This window comes from Capricornis sumatraensis, chromosome 8, assembly GCF_032405125.1.
Source record: "Capricornis sumatraensis isolate serow.1 chromosome 8, serow.2, whole genome shotgun sequence".
NCBI classification, from domain to species: domain Eukaryota; kingdom Metazoa; phylum Chordata; class Mammalia; order Artiodactyla; family Bovidae; genus Capricornis; species Capricornis sumatraensis.
The window spans coordinates 92,757,250-92,776,030 of NC_091076.1; the positions used below are offsets into that span (position 1 = coordinate 92,757,250).

General features: G+C 52.2%; 3 protein-coding genes and 1 non-coding gene across 10 annotated transcripts; 3 read left to right on the plus strand and 1 right to left on the minus strand.

Moving 5' to 3' along the window:
* Positions 1-1,666: 1,666 nt before the first annotated feature.
* Positions 1,667-5,698, plus strand: COASY (Coenzyme A synthase). Its single transcript, XM_068977291.1, has 10 exons — positions 1,667-1,747; positions 2,137-2,844; positions 3,417-3,631; positions 3,883-4,014; positions 4,141-4,330; positions 4,415-4,479; positions 4,667-4,751; positions 4,913-5,010; positions 5,095-5,241; positions 5,342-5,698. The coding sequence occupies exons 2-10, from the start codon at positions 2,148-2,150 to the stop codon at positions 5,399-5,401; spliced, it is 1,689 nt and encodes a 562-aa protein (XP_068833392.1). The 5' UTR covers positions 1,667-1,747; positions 2,137-2,147; the 3' UTR covers positions 5,402-5,698.
* Positions 5,699-6,439: 741 nt separating this feature from the next.
* MLX (MAX dimerization protein MLX) lies at positions 6,440-13,723 on the plus strand. 6 transcript variants are annotated; one of them, XM_068976488.1, is made up of 8 exons: positions 6,440-6,532; positions 6,942-6,978; positions 7,467-7,556; positions 7,825-7,931; positions 8,175-8,274; positions 8,498-8,597; positions 8,959-9,160; positions 12,610-13,723. In XM_068976488.1, exons 1-8 carry the CDS (start codon positions 6,491-6,493, stop codon positions 12,664-12,666), a joined length of 735 nt encoding a protein of 244 aa, XP_068832589.1. In that variant the 5' UTR covers positions 6,440-6,490; the 3' UTR covers positions 12,667-13,723. The 6 variants fall into 6 exon arrangements, with proteins under 6 accessions (XP_068832589.1, XP_068832586.1, XP_068832591.1 ...); XM_068976485.1 differs by having other exon boundaries at positions 8,959-9,149; XM_068976484.1 differs by having other exon boundaries at positions 6,491-6,694.
* Positions 13,724-13,957: 234 nt separating this feature from the next.
* PSMC3IP (PSMC3 interacting protein) lies at positions 13,958-17,966 on the minus strand. Of its 2 annotated transcripts, none has more exons than XM_068978709.1 (8): positions 17,918-17,966; positions 17,730-17,830; positions 17,471-17,560; positions 15,290-15,398; positions 14,435-14,547; positions 14,286-14,339; positions 14,095-14,154; positions 13,958-14,014 (listed from the first exon to the last, which is right to left on the minus strand). In XM_068978709.1, the coding sequence occupies exons 1-8, from the start codon at positions 17,949-17,951 to the stop codon at positions 13,958-13,960; spliced, it is 618 nt and encodes a 205-aa protein (XP_068834810.1). In that variant the 5' UTR covers positions 17,952-17,966. The 2 variants fall into 2 exon arrangements, with proteins under 2 accessions (XP_068834810.1, XP_068834809.1); XM_068978708.1 differs by having other exon boundaries at positions 14,435-14,580; positions 15,287-15,398.
* On the plus strand, positions 16,912-16,984 carry TRNAE-UUC (transfer RNA glutamic acid (anticodon UUC)). The gene has a single exon. It is a non-coding gene; the product is annotated as a tRNA-Glu (tRNA).
* Positions 17,967-18,781: the final 815 nt, after the last annotated feature.

Sequence of the window (18,781 nt, forward strand, 5' to 3'; positions counted from 1 at the left end):
CTGTGGCCCACCAGGCTCCTCTGTCCAAGGAATTCTCCAGGCAAGAATACTGGAGTGGGTGGCCATTTCCTTCCCCTGACCAGCACTCTTTCAGTTCAGTTCAGTTCAGTCGCTCAGTCGTGTCTGACTCTTTGCGACCCCATGAATAGCAGCACGCCAGGCCTCCCTGTCCATCACCAACTCCCGGAGTTCACTCAGACTCACATCCATTGAGTCAGTGATGCCATCCAGCCATCTCATCCTGGGTCGTCCCCTTCTCCTCCTGCCCCCAATCCCTCCCAGCATCAGAGTCTTTTCCAATCAGTCAACTCTTCACATGAGATGGCCAAAGTACTGGAGTTTCAGCTTCAGCATCATTCCCTCCAAAGAAATCCCAGGGCTGATCTCCTTCAGAATGGACTGGTTGGATCTCCTTGCAGTCCAAGGGACTCTCAAGAGTCTTCTCAAACACCACAGTTCAAAAGCATCAATTCTTCGGCGCTCAGCTTTCTTCACACTCCGACTCTCACATCCATACATGACTACTGGAAAATCCATAGCCTTGACTAGACAGACCTTTGTTGGCAAAGTAGTGTCTCTGCTTTTAAATATGCTATCTAGGTTGGTCGTAACTTTCCTTCCAAGGAGTAAGTGTCTTTTAATTTCATGGCTGCAATCACCATCTGCAGTGATTTTGGAGCCCCCCAAAATAAAGTCTGACACTGTTTCCACTGTTTCCCCATCTGTTTCCCATGAAGTGATGGGACCAGATGCCATGATCTTCGTTTTCTGAATGTTGAGCTTTAAGCCAACTTTTTAGCCTCATGGTAAATTCTTGCCACTGAGTCTCCTCCCCTAGCCCCGCTGCCTTTTCTTCCGCCCACAGGGACCATTGTCTGGCAGCTCTACTGAGCTCATACGCAGAGCTCTCCTCTTCTTCCTCCTCTCTTGGGAAAACTGTCATATCACTGGTTCTGGGTGATGTGGAGAGCACTGCACGGGAGCCACGACACATGGCCTCTGTCCTTACCTCCCTAGATGTCCCTGGAACATACAGGGCCTCAATGTTTCCATCTGTGAAATGGGGACTTGGACAGAACTGTTCCGTGACCAGATTCTTAGATTGGGAGGGCGTCAGGAGGGCTCTGGGGACGCCGAGCCCTAACTTAAATGCTACCCTATGACACATCCCTCCACCTCTGTCCCCGCGATTTATTAAGCAGGAAAGCCAGGTGTTAGCTCCGCCTTTGCCGTTGTCTCCCGAGTGACCTGGCTGAAGCCAGTCTCTTCTCTGAGAGTCTGAAGGGTACCCGTTAAGCAGGCTTTCAAGCCCGCCTTGCCCAGCGTGCGTGCTGTCTCTTCAGTTGTGTCCGACTTTTTGCGACCCCATGGAGTGCAGCCCGGCAGGCTCCTCTATCCATGGGACTTTTCAAGTAAGAATACTGGAGTGCGTTACTGTTTCCTTCTCCACCCGCTTTGCCCCACTCCGCCCAGTTTCCGTGAGGTTGGGTTTTGCAAACAAGTTTTCACGCACCTCCCACGCCTCAGAGCTCCGCCCCTTTGCAACCGCAAGCGCCCCTCTCCCGCCCCGCTCCGCCCGCCTTCAAACGAAAAATCTCGCGAGAATCCCTCGCCGAACCAAAGCTGAGATTTTTGGCCTTTCTTAGGTTCCGTAGTTTCGAGTCACAGCTCCGGAACTTGTGTTAACGGGTCGTGGTTGGGGAAGCCTCCGCGGTAGTGCAAGCAGAACCAAAGCCCGGAGGTCTCAGTAAGTAGGACCCGAGCTTGAGTGTCCTCTTTTAGTCCCCTCCTCCGATTCCTTGAAGATGCTGGTGCAGCTCAGCAAGAACGCCCGGGATTTCTGGATCCCCAGTCTTACGACGCAGGGGCTTCTGACCAGTTCCTCTCCCCACCCTAGGATTTTGATTCAGTTCAGCGAATTCACCGCTCTGAGAGATGATAAAACCGAGATTAGAACACAGCCCGGAGGCGCCATTTACCAAGCCCTGTCCCCTTCCCCAGGTTGCTCTCGATAGGCACTGAGAACCCCGTCCCTGCTCCAGGTCCCCCTCTCTTGCGTCCGAGTCCCCCTACAGTTTTCGGCCTCAAACACATACCACCCATTCACCCTCGCCTCGTCTCCCCGACTGTCCGCAGGCCTGAGAAGGATGGCTGTATTCCGGTCGGGCCTCCTGGTGCTGACAACGCCGCTGACTTCCCTGGCCCCTCGCCTGGCCCCCATCCTGTCCTCGGCAGCCCGGCTGGTGAATCACACGCTCTATGTACACCTGCAGCCGGGCATGAGCCTGGGCGGCTCGGCTCAACCCCAGTCCAGCCCCGTGCAGGCCACATTTGAAGTTATCGATTTCATCACGCACCTCTACGCAGGCGCCGATGTCCACAGGCACCTGGACGTCAGAATTCTGCTGACAAATATCCGAACTAAGAGCTGTCTCCCTCCCCTACCCACCTCAGTCCAGAACCTGGCCCACCCGCCGGAAGTGGTCCTAACTGACTTCCAGACCCTGGATGGAAGCCAGTACAACCCGGCCAAGCAGCAGCTCGAGCGCTATGCCACCAGCTGTTACAGCTGTTGTTCGCAGCTGTCTTCAGTGCTGCTGTACCCAGATTATGGGCCTGTAGAGCCCCCCGCGGGGTCCCTGGGCGTCCACCTACCCTCCACCATCAGGCCAACCTCCCCTGTGGCCAGGTCTGCAAAGCAGCCGGTGCGTGGCCACCGGCGGGGGGCTGTGGGCGGCACCTTTGACCGCCTGCACAATGCCCACAAGGTGTTGCTCAGTGTCGCCTGCATCCTGGCTCGGGAGCAGCTTGTGGTGGGAGTGGCAGACAAAGAGCTGCTGAAGAGTGAGTGACAAGAGACTCCGGATCGGGGCCACCTTACCCTCCCCCCGCAGGCCAAGACTGAGGAAGGGGCGCCATCCAGTACTTCTCACCCCTCCTAAATGTCACAGTGCCTGGGGCTCAGTTCGCACTAAGGGGATATGTTAACTGAATAAATGCAGATTTTTTGGTGTGTGGAGTAGTCACCATTCAATCAGGATCCCCCAAATGTGGAGCCAAAGAATCTGCACTTTTAAACAAGTTCTCCAGGTGATGAATCCTAAAGTCTGAGCCCCTGGGAATAAATGGATGAGTAAGTTACAGGTAGCAGTGCCAGGGGCAGTAAGAGGAGGCTCTCGAAATTCTCTCACTCTTGGAATTCTTAATCTGACACCTCCTGGCACTGCCAGTTCTCTGCACATGTGCCAGCCCTTGCAGCGGTACTGTGCTTGCCTGCTGCCTCCTCCTCATAGGCCCCTCCGTCCTGCCCCCACCTCCCCTCTGGAGATAGGATGCTTAGGGACACTCTTCCCCAAACTGGCCTACCCTCGTCCTCCCCGGTAAGATCTCACTGTTCTTCTGGGCTCCTTCCCCAGGCAAGTTGCTCCCTGAGCTGCTCCAGCCCTATACAGAACGCGTGGAACATCTGAGTGAGTTCCTGGTGGACATCAAGCCCTCCTTGACATTTGATATCATCCCCCTGCTCGACCCCTATGGGCCCGCTGGCTCTGACCCCTCTCTGGAGTTCCTGGTGGTCAGCGAGGAGACCTATCGTGGGGGGATGGCCGTCAACCGCTTCCGCCTTGAGAATGTAACCCCTGAGGGCAACTGGCAGAGGGAGTGGAAGGGGATGGGGAAGGCCACTGGGGGCTGTTGGAAGTACCGTGACCCCAGAGGAGGGAAGAGAGGGCTGAAGGTGGTGGGAAGAAGCAAGGAGGAACTGGTTCCCACCTTGCCCTCTGAGGCAAGCTCCACCTCTGGGGTAGGCAGGGGAGGAGGTGATAGATTTGTCCTTGTCCATCTCACCCCTCCTTCTCTCTCCTCACTCTTCCTTTGCTTCAGGACCTGGAAGAGCTCACTTTGTACCAGATCCAGCTGCTGAAGGACCTGAACCACAAGGAGAACGAAGAGGACAAAGTCAGCTCCTCCAGCTTCCGGCAACAAATGCTGGGAAACCTGCTCCGGCCTCCATATGTAAGCCCCCACCCCTCCACCCCCATGTGGGTGGGCTGGGATTGCTGGAGAGGAAAGACTGAACGGTTCAGCCTCCATCCTGAGTCTGGGGACCCTAGTAACTGGGGTTCTCTCTTGTACCTGTAGAAGAGGCCAGAGCTTCCCCCAGGTTTCTACGTGATTGGGCTGACGGGCATCAGCGGCTCTGGGAAGAGCTCAGTAGCTCAGCGGCTGAAGGGCCTGGGGGCGTATATCATTGACAGTGACCACCTGGGTCATCGGGCCTATGCCCCGGGCGGTCCTGCCTACCAGCCGGTGGTGGAAGCCTTTGGAACAGGTAATACGTGGGGAGGACTGGAGGTGGCCTGAAGCAAGGAGGTGGCCTGGCCTCCTTGCCCAGTTCTCCGTCTTTGTCGTCCAGATATTCTCCATAAAGATGGCATTATCAACAGGAAGGTCCTAGGCAGCCGGGTGTTTGGGAACAAGGTAAACACACACCTCTCCAAGGGCTCTGCAGCTACTGCCAGACCCAGAGGTGGGGACCCAGTGAACCTCCCTGTTCTGGCCCCAAATGCTAGTCTCTACCACCTGTTCCCCACCACCTGCTCCCTCGGGCTGGCTCCATCTCTGGGGGAAGGTGAACTTAGTCCAGCCCTTCCATTCCCTTCCTTAGAAGCAGCTGAAGATACTCACGGACATTATGTGGCCAGTTATCGCAAAGCTGGCCAGAGAGGAGATGGATCAGGCTATGGCTGAGGGTGAGTGAGCAGCCCAGGGAAACAAGTGGAGAAGATTCTCCCCCCAGAGCTCCCCCACCCTAAATCAGACCATCCACTTTCCCTGGGACTACGTTTTCTTGGCTCTATGACTGGTAGTAAGTGGTGGGGTGCTGCTGGCAGTGACTGGGGTCTCCCCACAGGAAAGCGTGTGTGCGTGATTGATGCCGCCATGCTGCTTGAAGCCGGCTGGCAGAACATGGTGCATGAGGTGTGGACGGTTGTCATCCCTGAAACCGAGGTATCTGGATCCCACCCCTACTCCATCACTGTAGCCCGGTTCCTGCCCAGAACCAGTGGGCTGACGAATGCCCTGTCTGCCCAGGCCATACGACGCATCGTGGAGAGGGATGGCCTGAGTGAGGCTGCGGCTCAGAGCAGGCTGCAGAGCCAGATGAGTGGGCAGCAGCTTGTGGATCAGAGCCATGTGGTGCTGAGCACCATGTGGGAGCCGCATGTCACCCAGCGCCAGGTTGGTGCCCAGGAAAAGGCTGGGTTGTGGGAGGGAGTCTCAGTGAATACCCATCTGACCCTGTCCCTGTTTTCTTCCTGACATTCTGGCCCGTCCCAAGGTGGAGAAAGCCTGGGCCCTCCTGCAGAAGCGCATCTCCGAAGCACCATCAGGCCCATGACTGACAGAATTCTCTGTGGGGTCAAAGTGTCCCCTGGAGCTGAGGAGATCCAGCTGTGAGGAGGGATGGAACCTTGAAGCTCACTCTAGCCTGGGCCTAGAGGGCTCTAAGCTAAGCTGGGCAGGGCAGGGCTGGGCCCGCTGGACACAGGAAGCCTACCCAGCTTGCCAGTGTTTGGCCAACACTGAGGATACAGCTCATGTGGGTGCAGGCCCCTGGCGTTCTAGTCCCGCTCTTGTCCACAGGTCTTTGGTACCCATGCTGGGCTGGGGCCAGGGCAAACACTGGAACTTGTAACAGAATTAAAGGTGAATGTTGCCATGGCGTCTGCTTCCTGCTTCAATGACTCTGGGTATCTTTGTGACCCTTGAGCCCAAGTGCAAGGCCCAGGCCTGAGCTGGAAGCCAGAAGTGCAGTGGTTAAGAGTGTGGCTTCTGAAGATAGCCAGACTAAGGCCATCATTGGTCCTGTCACTGGCTAGCTGTGCACTTCTGGATAAGTTCTGGACTTTCCTGGCACCTCAGTTTCCTTAGCTTACAAAGTAGCGTAATTTGGCTAACAGGCTCTTTCTTGATTCCACAAGTATCCTGCCAGACTCTGGGCTGGGTGTTGGAGGAGCCTCCTTCAACAAGCTACTCGAGCCTCTGGCCTCACAGAGGTTGCATCCGGCGGAGTCGGAAGAGGTGGCCATAAGTGCAGGTCCGGGAAACTCGTCCGGTCCCGGGAGCCCGCTGGGCACGGCGGTGCGCCTGCGCTGCGATATTATGCGGACAAGCCTCTTAAAGGGACCCCGTTTCACGGAATGTGCTTCCTGTCGCGGCGGCTGGAACATCTACCCTGAGCAAGAGCAGGGACTAGCAAGGAAGGTGGCCCCGAGGCCACCAGTGTCAGCTCCGACAGCAGGCGGGGCACCACCTAGGCTAGGCTGCAGCCGGGCGTGGGGGTTGTCCTCCGGTTCACGCATGCGCAGCCGCCCCGCCCCGCCACTGGGCTGCGGGTTGGTGGGTTTGGGTCACGTGAGCGCGCCTCGCCTCTTCCTCCAGGCCCGGGGCCCGCCTGCTGGCAGGTTTCCGGTTCGGTGGGTCGGACATGACGGAACCGGGCGCCTCTCCGGAGGACCCCTGGGTCAAGGCAAGCCCCGTGGGCGCGCACGCCGGCGAGGGGAGGGCGGGTCGGGCTCGAGCACGTAGGGGGTCTGGAAGACTAGGGGACTCCCTGCAGTCCCCAGAGCTACCCCCGATCCTCGGGCCCTGGGGCTGCAGAGAAGACAGCTCTCACCCTGTGTGTGCCAAGGTGGGAAGACAACTGAGGCGTGTGCGCGCGGTCGTGAGGGGACGGGACTGGAGGGCTGGGGGCGTGGAGTGGGCGGACGGGGTCCTGCCGAAGGGCTGCGCTCCCGCGGCCTAGCCGCTCTTGGCTTGGGGGGAGTCCTGCGACTGCCCGCGCACCCCAAGTGTGTACGTATGTGTGTCTGTGTGTGTGTACACGCGTGCAGGGGCGGAGGAGGCCTGACGGGCTTCTCCCTTGTTCGGTGCCGCAGGTGGAGTATGCCTACAGCGACAACAGTCTGGACCCTGGTGAGTGCCTCTCCCACCCTCTTCACTTCTGGAGGGACACTGCACTTCAGCCCGATGGATTCGCGAGGCCTTGGCAGCCACACCTGAGCACAGCCCACCGTCCCTGAGCTGAGCGGGCCTGAGCAGCGAGGGAGGCTCTGGAGGACAGGGGCAGGAAGCATCAAGGGTGACACCTAGTTCCCTCTGCCCTGGAGCAGGGAAGTGATGGAAACAGGGCCAGCCGGTCACTCTCCATCATCACGCCCAGATGCCGCTTTGTGAGCCAGGAGGTATCCGTGCAGGCCTGTGGAGCAGTGTAGACTAGGGACGGGAGCCCTGCGGCATGGCACGACAGGAAGTGGGTGGCCCAGGATGGCTGGCTTTGGGGTTGAAGGAGAGAGGTCAGCATTTAGGGCTCAGGAAGCCATTGGGCCCACAGGTGTCTGAGAGCCTAGCAGAGCCCCTCCCCCTATTCTATTCCTTAGTGATTGGAGCCTCTCTTTTTCCAGGGCTTTTTGTAGAAAGCACCCGCAAGGGGAGTGTAGTGTCCAGAGCTAATAGCATCGGTTCCACCAGTGCCTCTTCTGTCCCCAACACAGGTAGGCGGCAACATCCCCCCACCCGGGGAACCAGATGTGCCTTCATTTTAGTCTTTTTCTTAGACAGGACAGCTCCTGCCTTCCACATGGGGGCGCTGGAACCCTAATTCTAGACACAGGGTTTCATCCTCACGTCATCTAGGGTGTTAGGTTCTCGTATCCATCCGCCATCTCTGGGCACCAGGTTCTTCCCAGCTGGGGAAAGTGGGCTAGCTGGGCCCCACTGGGCACCAGAATGACCTCTTCCTGCCCCCAACCCTGAGCGTAGATGACGAGGACAGCGATTACCACCAGGAATCCTACAAGGAGTCCTACAAGGACCGGCGGCGGCGAGCACACACTCAGGCCGAGCAGAAGAGGAGGGACGCCATCAAGGTGATTGGGGAGGCCCGCACCTCAGGGAGCGCCTGCACACTTCAGATCCGCTCTGTCCTGGCCCCGTCAGGCAGTCCCAAGCAAGCTTGGGGGTAGCTAGTCTAGGCCCTGGACGTGAACTTCTCCCCGCTTTCTACCCCTCTGAGTGAGCAAGCATGGAACGTGGTATCGTGGAAGAAAAGCTGCGTGCCCACTTGTCTTGGCCCCTCGTAAAGGCACCCGTTTCCCCTGCTCTCTCCACAGAGAGGCTATGATGATCTACAGACCATCGTCCCCACCTGCCAGCAGCAGGACTTCTCCATTGGCTCTCAGAAGCTCAGCAAAGCCATCGTGCTGCAGAAGAGTACGGCCCGGAGAGCGCTGGAGGGCTTGGAGCCAAGGGGGCTGTGAGAAGGCTGGAGCCTCAGAGCTGCTTTTGGCCTGGCCCCGGTGGGATGGTTGTAACGAGGTGGGGGGCGGGAAGGTGGGGTCTGGAGGGAAGGGGAGTCAAAACCAGAAAAACAGAAGCCTCGTCCTTCTGTTGAGACGTCCTCTCTGCCCACCCCCTTGTCCGGCCCCCACTCCAGCCATTGACTACATCCAGTTTTTGCACAAGGAGAAGAAAAAACAGGAAGAGGAGGTATCCACGCTCCGCAAGGATGTCATGGCCCTAAAGATCATGAAAGTGTAAGGGGGGTGTTGGGTTGGGGGAACCGGGGCATCTGGTTCTGAGGGAACTCTGAGGCCTCTTCAGTTCACACCCTGCCCTTCTTCAAAGGCCATATCAGATGATACTCTTACTCCCTTGTGTGGTAGGTACCACTTAATCCCAACTAGCAGATAATACTCTGGAAACACCTGTGGGATTTAATGAAGGAAAGGTTGGAGGGGGTAGGCCGTCACTGCTGACCTAGAAGCTGATGTTGAATCCATCCCACAAGTTTGCTGGGAATCTCCTTCCCCGGGGAGCATGGAGGGTAAGCGCTATTACTCTTCCGGGGCCAGGAGAGCGGCTGCAGCTCCTCAGGCCTGGCCTGCTCGCTTTCAGGAACTATGAGCAGATTGTGAAGGCGCACCAGGACAACCCCCATGAGGGGGAGGACCAGGTCTCGGACCAGGTCAAGTTCAACGTGTTTCAAGGCATCATGGACTCCCTCTTCCAGTCCTTCAATGCCTGCATCTCGGTGGCGAGCTTCCAGGAGCTGTCGGCCTGTGTCTTCAGCTGGATTGAGGAGCACTGTAAGCCTCAGGTACAGGGCGTCAGTAGTCACGGGGTCACGGGCTCTTTGCTCAGGCAAAGTGACCCAAGCTGTGGTTTGTTCAGAGGCAGGGTGGCAGCTTTTAGGTTTCTTGAGGGTATTTTTTCAACTTGTATTCCTGTTTCCCTCTTTGCTTTCTAGCCCAGATATTCCTGTGGAGGCTTCATTTTGCAAGAATGATCTGAGCACTCACTCATGCAAGGCCTCTGTTTAGTTCACATAGTGGCAAGTAACAGCAGTGCCTCAGGCACTGCTTGCCTGCCCAGCAAGTGAGCCCGGATCACTTGCAGCAGTTACCTTGGGATTTTGGGAAAAGATTTAAGGCCCCAATCCCTAGGCCCCGTACAGTAGTTTTCCTTGGGGTTTCTAATTATTTGTAATAGAGAGTGTGTTAACAGTTGACTGAGTCTTTTGCTTTTGAGGTCTGGTTGCTTTTACTGAGGCTTGACTTGTATCTGAGATTTCTTTTTTGTTTCCCAACATTTTTTCCTATATAATTTTAAAAAGCGACTCTACATTTCCAGTTATCACAAAATATTGGCTGTATCCCTCATGTACAGTACCCCCAATCGTTTGTACCTCCCATTCCCCCACCCTGATGTTCCCCCCAACCCCCATTCCCGACTGGTAACCACTAGTTTGTCCACCATACTGTGAGTCTACTTTTTTGTTATATTTACTAGTTTATTGTAATTTTTTTAGATTCCACTTGTAAGTGAAGTCGTATAGTGTTTGTCTTTCTCTGACTCATTTCACTTAGCATAATGCTAAGTCCATACATGTTGCTGAAAAGGCAAATTTTCATTGTCTTTTTAACTGAGAAATATTCCATTGTGTTTGTGTACCACATTTTTACTCATTCATCTGGGGTTTTTCTGATCTTTTATTGAAGTATAGTTGATTTACAATATTAATTCCTGCCGTAAGCAGTGACTCGGTTATAGTCATTCTTTTTCATACTTTTCTACTATGGTTTGTCACAGGTAGTAAGAGTTTCCTGTGCTATACAGCGCGACCTTATTTTTTATCCATCCTACGGATACGTTTGTCTCTGCTAATGCGAACTCCTTCTCTTCCCTACCCACCCTGCCCTCTCAACCACAAGTCTGTTCTGTATATCTTGGTTTCATAGATACTTTGTGTTGTACTTTAGATTCCACATATAAGTGATACATGGTATTTGTCTTTATGAGTTCCTTTCTTATTAGTATGATCATCTCTAGGTCCATCCATGTTGCAGCAAGTGGATTATTTCATTCTTTATGGCTGAGTAGTATTCCATCACACACACACACACACCCTCTGAATTAGTGTTTTTGTAGTATTTCATCACACACGCACACACACACACACACACACACTGAATTAGTGTTTTTGTTTTTTCGAATATACACACATATTTGGTTTCACACACACACACACACACACACTGAATTAGTGTTTTTGTTTTTTTGAATATACGCACATATTTGGTTTTTTTCGAACATATACCTCAGGGTGGAAGTGTCGGATCATTTGGTAGCTCTTTTAGTTTTTTGAGAAATCTCTATTATGATTTTCCACAGTAGCTGCACCAATTTACATTCCCACCAGCAGTGTGCAAGAGTCCTCTTTTCTCCACATCCTTACCACCATTTATTATTTGTGTTCTTTTTGATGATAGCCATTCTGACAGGTATGAGGTGATAGATGATTGTGGTTTTGATTTACATTTCTCTGATGATTAGTGATGTTCAGCGTTTTTCATTGTCCCGGTTGGACACCTGCAGTTCCTCTTTGGAAAAATGTCCATTCAGTTCTTTGCCCATTTTTGAATTGGGTTGTCTTCCAGGGATATTTCTTGGCCACACCAAGTGGCTTGTGGGATCTTAGTTCTCTGACCAGGGGTTGAACCCGGGCCACAGCAGTGAAAGCACCGAGTCCTAACCAGTGGACCACCAGGGAATTCCCTAGTTGTTTTTCTGGTGCTGAGTTGTTATCAGCTGTTTATATATGTTGGATATTAACCCCTTATCAGTCATATCATTTGCAAATATTTTCTCCCATCTAGTAGGCTGTCTTTTTGTCAGTGGTTTCCTTTGCAGTGTAATAGCTTTTAAGTTCAACCAGGTCCCATTTAATTTCCTTTAGGAGATGGATCTAATAAAATATTGCTGTGATTTATGTCAGTCTTCTGCATGTGTTTTTCTCTGGGAGTCTTATAGTATCCAGTCTTACTTTAGGTCTTTCATCTATTTTGAGTTTTTGTATATAGTGTTAGAGAAGGTTTTACTTTCATTCTTTTACATGTAGCTGTCCAGTTTTCCGAGCAGAACGTCTTTTCTCCATTGTATATTCTCGCCTCCTGTGTTGTACATGAACTGACCGTGAGTGCATGGGTTTATTTTTGGACTCTCCTGTTCCATTGATCTTTGTCTGTTTTTGTGCCAGTATCATTCTCTTTTGACTACTGTAGCTTTTGTAGTAAGTATAGTTTGAAGTCAGGTCATATGATTCCTCCAGTTCTGTTCTTTCTCAAGATTATTTTGGTTATTCAGGGTCTTTTGTGTTTCCATAACAAAATTTAAAGTTATTTGTTTTGGTTCTGTGAAAAATGCCGTTAGCATTTTGATAGGGATTGCACTGAGTCTTTAGATTGCCTTGGGTAGTATGGTCATTTTAACAATGTTGAGTCTTCCAACCCAACAACAGGTTGTCTTTCTGTTTGTCTTCAGTTTCTTTCATCAGGATCTTATCATTCTGAGAGTACAGGTCTTTGCCTTCTTAGGTAGGTTTATTCCTAGGTATTTTATTCTTTTTGATGTGATGGTAAATGGGATTGTTTCCACCATTTCTCTTTGATCCTTCATTGTTAGTTTACAGAAATGCAAGAGATTTCTATACATCAGTGTAGTACTCTACAACTTTACTGAATTCATTGTTGAGCTCCAGTAGTTTTCTGATGGCGTCTTTAGAACTTTCCATGTTTAATATCTTGTCGTCTGCAGTTTTATTTCTTCCTTCCCAATTTGGACTCCTTTTATTTCTTCTCCAATCAGTATAACTAGGAGTTCCAAGACTGTGTTGAATAAAAATGGTGAGACTGGGCATCCATGTTTTGTTTCTGATTTTAGAAGAAATGCTTTCAGCTGAAGCCACGTCCCAAATTTTTATTGTAAAACGCCGTGAACATACTGCAGCATTGCAAGCTTTATAATGAGCCCTCAAATACCCCCACCTAAAGTACACCATTAATCATTTCTGAATTTGCTTTATCACAGAACAATGCATCTCAGCCTATTTTAGGGGCAGGTGCAAAGTAAACTATAGCCATCAGTGCTTTCCAGGGGCTTTTATTTTTAATGGCACTCTAAAGAGCGTGCCTGGCCCAGGCAGGTGTCCCTGAGCAGCCCTGTGCCCTCCTGACTGTCATCTCTTTTGCTCTGTGCTGCCCTCGCCAGACCCTACGGGAAATTGTGATTGGCGTCCTGCACCAACTGAAGAACCAGCTTTACTGACCAACTCTTGGAACCTGCAGAACAGCCAGCAAGAGGCTTTGAGTCTCCTACTCGGCCATGGAGCCACTGGCCTTATGAGAGTGGACTGTGACACTGCACACCAGTGAGCTGCTTTCTCCTCGCTGTTTGGCTTCCCAGCTTCCTCCATGTCCCCCCGCTTTCATTGGGTTGGTGGGGGGAGTATTATGAAAGCTTTAATTTATTTGACCATAGATCTGAAACCTACCTAGTCTTTCCCCCTCCCATAGAAGTCCTCAGGATAGAGGTCTGCTCTTGGCACCCTAAAGAGCTCCTGGCCTCTCCCCTTTTTTGAAGCCTCGAATTCCTGCTCATATTTGGTAACTACTGTTTGCCTGTTTGGGTGTCTCTGGCAACACTGAGCCAGTGCAGCCATTTGGCAGTAGTTGGATGGGAAGAAAGGAGGAAGAGGAAGTACTCCCACAGCCATGAGGGGTGGAAGGCGGCCTCATGCCTAGGCTAGGGCTGCCTGGGCAGTCCAAGGTGAGGCCAGAGCTTTTTCTGGCCAACTCAGGGCAGGGCTGCCAGGTTCCTGCCCTTGCTCCCTACTCCACTGCCTCCCTGCTCTGGGTGGTGGAGGGCAGCAACCTCCCCACCCCCTCCTTCCCTGTCCCCACAGGCAGCAGCAGTGCACAGCAAAGTCAAGTGTGACACAACACTACATATTAAGTTTTTAATTTTTCTAAACAATGCAATTTTGCTAAAGTTACAATTTTGGAAAATTAACTGGCCTCCAGACTACTTGCAGCCTTTCTGTCAAGTGTATCTGGCTCTCTACCATCTCAGTGCTTCCTACATTTCTCCCAGCACTTGGGGTGGGGTGAAGGTGGGTAGAGGAGATTCTTTGAAGGCCTTCTGACTTGTAGAGCCCAGGAGAATCCTGGGAAAGGCCCTGGGCTTCTTGAATGCTGTGTATGGCAGCCTCTCTCTGCCCTTGTTCCCCAAGCTCCTTTTTGCCTTCCTCAGGTTTGATATTTGGGAGGTGTGATTATCCAGAGGAAATGAAATATTTTTATATCAAATTATATTACAATAAATATCGCCAAATGCTGTCCTTTAGCGTTGTTCCACATCTAAGTGTTGAGTTTAAGCAGTCGACAAGTGGCTGATGAAACGAGCATGCCCATCCTCTCTGGGCCACCTGCACTCCCTCCCTCCACCCAGTCCTCTGGTATGTGTTCAAAGGTGGGCACCACCAGGAACAGCAAAAGAGCTGACCTAAACACGGCGGCCAGTCCAGGACGTCTGTTCCCAGTCCTGCCAGGGGAGCCTCTCAGGGATCTGGGAGCTTGACGTTGTGATCCTCATCCGTCTCTATCCCAACTTCCTCCTGTGGGGCAGTGAGACAAGGGAATGAGACCACCTTGGATCAAAGTCCCAGGGGAGCAAGGGAAGGCAAGCACCACTTACAAAGAACTGCTTCTTGCTCTTGGGGTATCCTTCAAGGATGGCATCAGACAGCTCTGTTGCCTGAGAAGAAATAAGACCACCCCCTTTCAGATGCCAGTACTGGGCATGCCTGACGGGCCCCTGAAACGAGGCAGCTGTGTCCCCAGGGGCTGCTGTCGCCCAGGGCCTTCCTAGAGGTCCCCTACACTTACCATCCTCTTGCGCCGCCTCCACTCCTTGTGGTACCTCTGCCTCTCCTTGTACACCTAGAGGGGGAAACAGCAGCTGCTGGGGTCAACACTCCTCCTCATTTCGAACCTGCAGAGGCAGCCTTCCCTGCTCCACCCCGCTCCCAGCCCACCTGCTCTTTCTCTTCTGGAGTCACGTGGTTGGTGGCTGCTTTGATGTTCTTCAGTCTTTCTCTGTAGCCAGCACATTCCTTCTTTAGCTCCTGGATCTCTTTCTGCATCTCCGGTGTGGTCAGGGCACTAGTTAACTCCTTCAGCTCTAAAACCACACCTCCCTGAAGTCAATGGCTACCCTGAGATAGGAGACCAGGCCTCCACCTTGCTCTGGGCTCTCTCCATACCAGGTTCAGAATGGGTCCTATATTCTGGAAAGCCTCAAGAAAGACTAATGCTTACAGAATTACCAGTTTATTACAGTTTTCTTTCCTCCTAAATCTACAAACAGTTGGGGAGTATAAGTTCGAGTAGACTATTAGCTGTAGTCAATTAAATAGGCAGAATAAAGGGGAGTGTGGGAACTGTGTATTGATATCAGAGTAGGGAAGATAAATGTCTGTCTTGCCCATTTGTCTTCAAAAGCCATTAGTTGTTACACATTAAGTTGAATGGGACGCCTACGTTGCTATTTGTTTGCTAAGTCGTGTCTGACTCTTGCGACCCTGTGGACTGCAGCCTGCCAGGCTCCTCTGTCTATGGGATTCTCCAGGCAAGAATACTGGAGTGGGGTGCCATTTCCTTCTCCAGGGGATCTTCCTGACCCAGGGATCTAACCCCCATTTCCTGCATTGAATGGTGGATTCTTTTACCACTGAGCCACCAGGGAAGCCCATGATGCCTGTGGCAGCCTAGCAAAGGGATCTCTGCTGCGAGATATCACTGCACTCAATAAATCCTGCACTTGGTAATTCCTGACCTCGGGACCAACCCTGACAGTAGGGGCAACTTCCAGGGGCCGCCAGTCCTACCAGCCTCCATGTGGCGGCAGGTCTGCTGCAAGCTCTGCACCTTAGCAGTGAGAGCCAAGATTTTGGCATCCAGGCCTTGGAGGTCAGCATCACTGACCACGTCAAACTGGTCCTGCCAGAGACAAAAGGAAAAATAGAAGCAGGCTGATGGGAGGCACAAGAGGGGAACCCACATCTGGGAAGGCAATGTTCATACACACTTGAAAATGTGGGGCTCCCCAACCCTCCAGAGGGTCCAGGAAGGTAGTGGGAGGGCACTTCTGAGCAGTCATTCAGTCTAGAACCTGTTTCCTCAGAAAGCTACAAGAAAGAACAAGTTGAAACCTGCTATTCGTCCTCAGGAGCTTTGAGTTGTGGGGTCCTGACTAATAGAACAGAAATAATCTTGCAGTTTACTATCAAAACTACTCAGTGGTCTGAAGGAGTAAAGAAACATTCTTCTAAAGGGGTTGATACCTAATTACAGGCTTCCACAGTAGTAAGAATCAAGAGGCATGGTGGGAGGTATTCAGATAAGGACATCAGTGAGTCTGAGGCGCCCCTTCCATGTGAGCAGCTGCTAGAAAAGGCCTGTGCTGGGGCTCAGTGGCCTCCTGTCAGTTGGTGATGAGAAGCAGAATAGAAAGAACTGGAATGCCACCCTGAGCAGTTTGGACTCTACAATCAAGTGCAGTAAACCATTAAGGCAGAAGGCAGCAATGCAACCTGCAGGCCAAATCCTGCCAGATGCATGTTTTTGAAAACAAAAAATTTATGGAAACATAGCCATACCCATTCATCTACATACCGTGTATGGCTGGTTTTGCTCTACAACGGCAGACTTGAATGACACTGACAGTTGTGTAGCTGCAACAAAAGACCACCAGGTCTGCAAAGCATAAAAATATTAACTGGCCCTTTACAGGAAAAAAAATTTGCCAACTTCTTTATGGAATCTTCCGTACAGCAGTAATACATAATGATACCTACTTTAGGAAAATTAGCCTTGACAGTGGATGTTAAATCTTGTAGGGGTACTGAGTAAAGGAAGATGGATGAGAAATGGGGTCTGCTTTAGAAGAGCTTCAGTTTTGTAATGGAGGCAAGTGAAATACAATTAAAACAGAGGATGCCTCAAAGAGGTAAGTGCCTGAGGAAGGCAGTTAGTTCAGAGCAGTAAGGAAGGTTTCCAGAGGTTATGCCTGAGTGAAATCCTAATGGATGAGTAAGAGTTAGCTGGCAGAGGAAGAAGGGACTCAAAAACCCGGGCAGAGGAAGGACAACAAGCAAAGGCCACAGGAGTTAAATATATCTAAATGGGCTAGTATTGATGGATGGAGAAATAACCAGGACAGGAGAAGCTGGAGCAAGTCTCTGAGTGCCTTTTATCTGTTCTAAGGAGCACTGGAATTTTTGGTAGGGAAATGGCATGACTAAAGTTGCATGTACATAGACTATTCTGGCTGCAATGTTTAAGATATGTGTAAGGAGCCCAGGCGATCAGGAGGATACTGCAGTTGATGAACACCTGAACCACAGCAGTGATGGCAGCTGGAAAGGAGAGGAGGGAGTCAAGAAAGGGGAAACACCTGGGCTCGATGGCTGACTAGGTGTGTAAAATAAGGAAGAATAATTTCCCAGGGAATTCCCTGGTGGTCCAGTGGTTAGGACTCAGCGCTTTCACCCCTGAGGGCCCAGGTTCAATCCCTGGTTGGGAAATGAAGATCCCACAAGCTGTGTGGTGAGGCCAACCAAAAACAAAAAGAATGACTCCCCACTCTCTGGCCTGGGTGAAGAATTATTCCGTTAGGGAGAAGAACACAAGAGGAGCCGGTTTAGGGGAGAAATGAAGCATTCTACTTTGGCAATATTGATTCTGATGGGTCTGAAGGGGGTCTGGGCCGCAAACAGAAGGAAAACAATTTGGCAGACTGGTTCTCATTCTAGATGACTGAGAATAAGAACTTCCACGCATAAATGGACCTTGATAGCAACAATTCAGGATCTTCTGTCATCGATCATATTTCAAGTCTGGAAATCTAGTGAAGTCTGGGTGACAGCACACTTTGTCCTAAAGGTTGGCTGGGGCCCTTTAAATGACCTAAGATGGGTGAATTTCACAGGATGCGTCGATTCTCCCAAATAGAGTTCATACTAGGGGCTGACTGACCTAATGCCAGGCTCTCATACATTTGTTTCCCTCACCTGGTCCGCAAAGTATATCTTCTGCTTGCCATACATCTTCTCTTTGATTTTGCCTTGTTGGGCCAGCTGCTCCAGCGCCTTCACCACCGCCTGACAGAGGCGAGAGGGCGGAGTAGTCAGGAGAGGGACTTTGGGAGCCGGAAGGATGTCACCAATGATGAGGGAAGCGCCCGACAAGCCTTAGGAAGCCCTGGGCTAAAACGGCAGCCTGGAGGTGCAGAACCCCGGGGGTCCCAGGGTCCCAAGAGAGTGTTCTCACCGTCTTGCCCAGCCCATGTTCCCGCTGCAGGTTCCCGAATACGTCCTGGGCACTGTAGGGCCGGTTCTGCTCCTGTAGGTACTTCAGCAGGATCCCGGAGGCTACGGAGAGAGACAAGGCAGGAAGCGGGTCCTTCAACCGACCCCTACCCACCCTCCTCCCGGTGTCCCAGCGCCCACGGCTGTTACCTCCCGCGGCAGCTTCTGACCGTCCTTTACTCATGGCTTTTCCCGCCACCAAACTCCGAAAACCGGACGTTGTAGTTGCTCGGGGTAACGGCTCCTTCCGGCAAAGGGCAGGGCGGGCCTCAAGTGTGATTGGCTAGGGGCAGCGAGGAGTGGAGCGGCCCTTCCCGGGCACCGTAGTTCAGCTCTGCCTGCTCTGGGCAGTCCGGCTCCCGCCCCAGCGGCCTGGGTCTCTGCTGGAGAGGTGGAGTGTACGCTTCGAACCTCTCCCTTCCTCCCTTCGGAACCACGGCTGTAGGGTATCACGCCTTGGAGTCTCGGGACCCAGTTCCAGCGGCCGCTGAGCACTCATGACCTTGAGCTGGACTGAGTATTTGAGTGGAAAGGAATCTCGGCATCAGCTCCCGCTGGGCAAGTGACTTGCTCAAGGTCACAGTTACCCAAAGGCGTGTCCCATCCCACGGCCCAAGCCTTTTTCTCGGTTTTTATCTTTTGTAAAACGGGAACAAGAGGTGCTTGCGGGTGGTGGGGGGTTGTGAAGACTTAACAGAACGACGCTTAGGCGCCCTGCAAGGAATAACGCTGCGTTTGTTTGCCCGTTACCGAGCGTCTCACGCAGGGGGCGCTCAGCACATGCTGTGGTTGAAGGTATGGTTGGGAGGGGGCCGATTGTAAGCCACAAAGCTTGTAGAAGTTTCCTTTTGGCAGAGACAGTCTTACGGCAACACCTGACAGGTGCTTTCCATTCCTGCCCACAGTGGCCAGTGGGACAAAGCCTTAAAATAAGTTATTTCTAGTTTCTGAGGTCAGCTGAAGGCCAAAGAGCAGCTGTTGCTGCAGCTCAAACAATCCAGTGGGGCATGGTGC